Genomic DNA, 5,048 nt, shown 5'->3' with positions numbered 1-5,048 from the left:
CATACGGTCTCCAGCAGACCAACCTGAATTTGCAGATAAATGGCCTGGTAGTGGGAAAAATGTCGTGTAGTACGGTTACGGAAAAACACTGGCCACCGGATTAACTTATAGTGGGGAATTCCCTGATAGATTATTGTTTTAATTATTTTACAACTTGTTGCTACTTACAATATGGTACACTTTCCCGCCAAATATAACTGTAATGTTATCTTTTGCGATTATTTTTTGGCACATTCAATTTTTATTTTGGACCAGAATTATAAAAAAAATAGCCATTTTAAATGACTTATTTTCAAAATTGTTCATATTTGCGAAGCTGTTCATAACATTGAAGGCGACGCCACTTACTGTACTAGTCAATTTCTCGTTTTTGGTTATTTTTGGAACATTCAACCTTTATTTTGAACCAGAATTATATAAAAAATCCTTATAAATGAATTAGCTCCAAAATTGTTCACATTTGCGAAGATGTTAGTAAAATTGACCTGGGTGGTTGCTTTATCAAATGTTTGATCCTGCAAGGGTTGACGAGATGAGATTCTGTGCGATGGGATGGGACGACCCCTTATACGTTGATCAATTCTGATTGTCAGAGTCTGAGTCTCTATCAGTAGCCGCTCTCTCTTTGACTTCACGCATCGGAAGATTTACCTTCAGAAAAAAAAGTTTCATAGTCTCAAATTACTCGAAATGAGATGAAATAGGTTGACTACGCCGCAAGCATTGAAAGAGCTGAGAATCGTATCAAAAAGAACTTTGAGCAAGACGAGCTAATCGGCGCGGCGGCATCAAACACAGAGAGCTTTTCCAACGCTCAACGGATATGAAATAGAAATGTGGGTGCAAAGACGAAAGAGATGTAGAACAAGGCGGCATTTTATTAATCATTAAAATTGCTCCAAGAAGACGAAATGGAACTCATCTCCTGTCACGTGACATATTTACCAATTCAGCAAATAGTGCGGCCATTTCCACCCACCCACAGACAGTGCATCGAGAGAGAAAAAAAGCGTGTACTAAACAAGAATTAGTTAAATTGCGAAAGAGGAACAGTTGTATTTACTGCCTTCAAACGGGAGTTAATAAAATATCACACATTAGGTTTTACGGCCAATAAATTGTTAAGTTGAAAAGAATGAATTAAAAAATATACCTCTCAGCTGCTGCAAAAGTGACAAATGCTTACAGGGGTACTACCAAGGAAAGTAGCCGTCGTAAATAGAAACGAGTTATTAAAATATTGCTAAATGTTTTTGTATGGTACATCATAAACATAAGTCGATTTGTACTCCTTTTTTTGTTATGTTGAACTCACAATGATGGTTTTGACGATTTCGTAAGCTTTGTAGTCTGTTTGATGTACCGAAACGAGAGCGCAGATATCTATATCCGCGAAGCATTATTTATGTGGACATTGAACCTATCGTATATATGTACGTAATGCAGCGATAATGAATGACGTAATATAAAGAGAACCTCCCCCCCCCCTCCCCTTCGTCAACACCACTCATGTATCGATCTAAGTAGTAGGGTTAGACGTCACGGAAGTGGCCTACCAAAGCAAGAGGGGCCAATTTTCACAATCAGTAACACTTATACCTATTTTACTATATAAATGAAGTTAAAGTGATTCAGCATATTGCTGAGACCATATAACTTGAGATCAGTGTATTGTTGGCGAGATAAGGTTTATTTGCTCATCACATGTAGACGGATTGCAGACTCAACAATGATCAAATAAGAAAATTGAAATTTTGCCACCAAGAAAAAAATAGTGTCGATGGCACTGTATCACAACTGTACAGTATATGTGAGATATATATATATATATATATATATATATATATATATATATATATATATATATATATATATATATATATATATATATATATATATATATACATATATGGTCACACTTATATACATGCATAATACATACACAGACACATGCACTTTATCATGACTTAAGTGATAATGAATGAGCATTACAAGTGGAAAATTCGTCAAACGATTCTCTCATAAAATGTGTACGTCCAAGGTCAGCCCAAAACAAAGGAATAGCGATTTCCACGTGTGAGGGCGCTCTAAAGCCTACAGATACATGCACTTTCATCTGGCTGTTGTGGGAGTTGCCCATGTGAGTGAGTGTGTGTGTGTGTGTGTGTGCGCGCGCGCGTGGGATGGGTGGTCTGATCACAACAAGATCAGATAGTAAGAGCTATAGTGACCCTCAGTAGAGACAGCATTTTCAAAAGTGACCCCAATCCATGTATTGGATAGAGTTGATTATTATTATTATTATAAAATATCTTTATTCAGGGTAAAACTCAATAAGCGTTACAAACAACACAGTAGTGGCAGTTGTAGTTTGAATGCACTGCTATAAAAGATTATAACGTGCCATTAAAAAATACAATATAAAGACGCATTTTAATAAAGAACAATAATTTACTCTCTTTAATACAAGTAAACTTATTCCAAAATAAAGCAGACAAATTGTTGATCAAAAATATTGTACATTTCACTGTTTTAATGAAGACTGACAAAATAGCTAGGCTGCAATCACCTTCTTGAAAACAAGGTCTTAGAGATATGGCATACCGTTTCAAATCATTTTATATCTTTGGTTTCTGTGATAGTCATTTCCCAGGTTCATATTCATTTAGCAACCCTTGAACTGCACAGTTTTGACATATTTTGAGGAGAGAATACTAGTACTTCAGTAGATGAAGTTTTATAACTCTCAGCATTAAAACCCATGCAGTGTCCAAGTTTCCCTGGTAACCCTTTTGGATTTCAGTTTCCAAGGTAACCACTTTAGAGCTCTGTTATATCACATATATTTTCAACTATATCACTAATCTTGGACTGTACAAATTATCTATCTAGTCAATAACTTATGATATAGCTCCGTCATAGTTTTTGGTATTTCAACTTCAAGTGATTCTACAACATTTCAGGTTTTGTCACCAAACCAGTTCCTTCATAGTTTTTGGTATATCAAGTGATTCTATAATCATTGTCAAAGATGTAAAAGGAGGAGTCAATATGAACATAGTAATATAAACAAAATGTGAATTGTGAGAAATTACTGCTATGTCCAGGATGAAGTTTGCTGTACTGTCACTCAAAGTCCGATAAGTTTATCAATTGGTTTGTATCTCCATTCATTTTCTTGCAGAGTTCCTAGCAATTCTCTCATTTGAGATAATCTTTGTTTGTGTAGCTCTGTAAATAAAACACAATAAAAAATATCAACTTGGAAATGTTCAATATATATGATAATAAACCGTGAATATCATACAATTTAAAATTGTTAAAGGGGCACAAGCTGAGTCAATCTGATTAAAATCTGATGTGGTAAAAGCAGCTAGATGCCTTTATTTCCCTCTATATGTCCATCATTTTGTGTCGTTTGTTTTGTTCCGAGTGATCGCTGCCTTCCCACATCTGAACCTGTGTAATAGACAATCGCGTTTGAATCTCGCGTTTTTGATTGGCCAATCAGGATGAGCATTACGTTGGCAGCTGCACACACTGGAGAAATTGAAGCATGCTGATTGGTTGTGAAAACCTTACAATATTGTCGACATTCAATGGGATTGTCTATTACACAGGTTCAGATGTGGGAAGGCGGTGATCACTCGGAACAAAACAAACGACACAAAACGATAGAAATAGAAGTAAATAAAGGCATCTAGCTAAGCCGCTGCTGACATGTTTTATTGATTAAAATCCTCTAGTCATCTAGCGTGACAAGGCCCTTTAGGTAACTCATATTTTCCATGGCTGAATGAAGAAAAGTATTGGAGAATAATGTCTAGTAGTATAATCCCAATATACCTGTATTTGCATGTCCCCTACTACCATCCTACCATGAGGGAATAAATGTCCATATTTGGGCAGTAATAATATGTCTTATTGCACTTTGGATAATTAGATATTATTTCCCAATATTTTTCTTTGTTCAACCAAGGAAAATATGAGTGACCTAAGGGGCCATGTCACTGCAAGTCACCAAGTGAGAATCCCTTATGTCATGATTTTTTTCCTATCCTGCAGAATGAAGAAAGATATTGGGGGAATAATTTCTGAAAAGGGGGAGGGGTAAAGATGATATACTAGTACCTTTTTGTGTTGTTTTCAGACCTTGTTCCATGTCACACTGCATACACAAACAGGTTATTACATGGTCAATTGCTGTCAGAAAATAAAAAAAAACAACAACAGAAAGTTTACCACCATTGCTTGAATCAATGTAGACAGTATTGACATCAGAATTGCTCAGAATGGGCATTGGTAATATGTAAATAGAAACAGGTCACCATGGTGCATAGTAATATGCTGGTAGAGACAAGACACGGCCAAGACGGTTTATGCTGTGCACTGTGTTCGGAAAGACAGTGTCACCGAAAAGTGACAAATAACCATTATAGCTAGATATATTCTGGATACTTCTGATTAATACATAATTCCATGTATCGAGTTCTCTTCTCGTGAACTTTCTTTGAAGTTTCAATATCAAAAATCCTTTGCATTGCTACTGCAACTTGTTGAAGCTTGTAATTTGTATTACTATTTGTGATGACACCTTCCTGAACAAAGCAAGTAATTTGTCGACCAACGCGACACGGTGACGGTGTGAGATTGTGATTGTCGAATGACCATGATTCAAAATAGTAGTACTGAATTTCGTACCGTGTGTAAGTTCAATTCATACTAACCTGACATTTCACTATTTTCAAACGGTGCCGGGGAACGAAATAACGCCTTTCTTGGCTCAATTCTAATAGGCGAGAGGGATCCTTTACTTCTGGACGCCATTTTTGTTTTGGTAATGTCAGCGCCCTCCAACATCCAGTGAGATTTTCGGTTCGTTCGAGCGATGATTACCCTCTGTTACCCAAACTCTCGCCGTTGAGGGCATAACACCCCCTCCCCGGCCCACACCACCACCAACCTGTTTACATGTTGGTCTGTGTTTTGTTTCACTGGGGACAGCAAAGTTAAATCACAGACGGCAATGTAGAAAAGCTAAGGGACTG

The 5,048-nt window shown here is 36.7% G+C and overlaps 1 protein-coding gene across 1 annotated transcript; it reads right to left on the bottom strand.

The window, feature by feature from the left end:
• Positions 1 to 2,431: 2,431 nt before the first annotated feature.
• Positions 2,432 to 4,832, bottom strand: LOC144452319 (anaphase-promoting complex subunit 16-like). Its single transcript, XM_078143391.1, has 3 exons — positions 4,728 to 4,832; positions 4,132 to 4,203; positions 2,432 to 3,231 (listed from the first exon to the last, which is right to left on the bottom strand). The coding sequence occupies exons 1-3, from the start codon at positions 4,825 to 4,827 to the stop codon at positions 3,131 to 3,133; spliced, it is 273 nt and encodes a 90-aa protein (XP_077999517.1). The 5' UTR covers positions 4,828 to 4,832; the 3' UTR covers positions 2,432 to 3,130.
• Positions 4,833 to 5,048: the final 216 nt, after the last annotated feature.

This window comes from Glandiceps talaboti, chromosome 22 (genome assembly GCF_964340395.1).
Source record: "Glandiceps talaboti chromosome 22, keGlaTala1.1, whole genome shotgun sequence".
Lineage (NCBI taxonomy): Eukaryota > Metazoa > Hemichordata > Enteropneusta > Spengelidae > Glandiceps > Glandiceps talaboti.
This window is presented reverse-complemented; position numbering and strand designations above follow the sequence as displayed.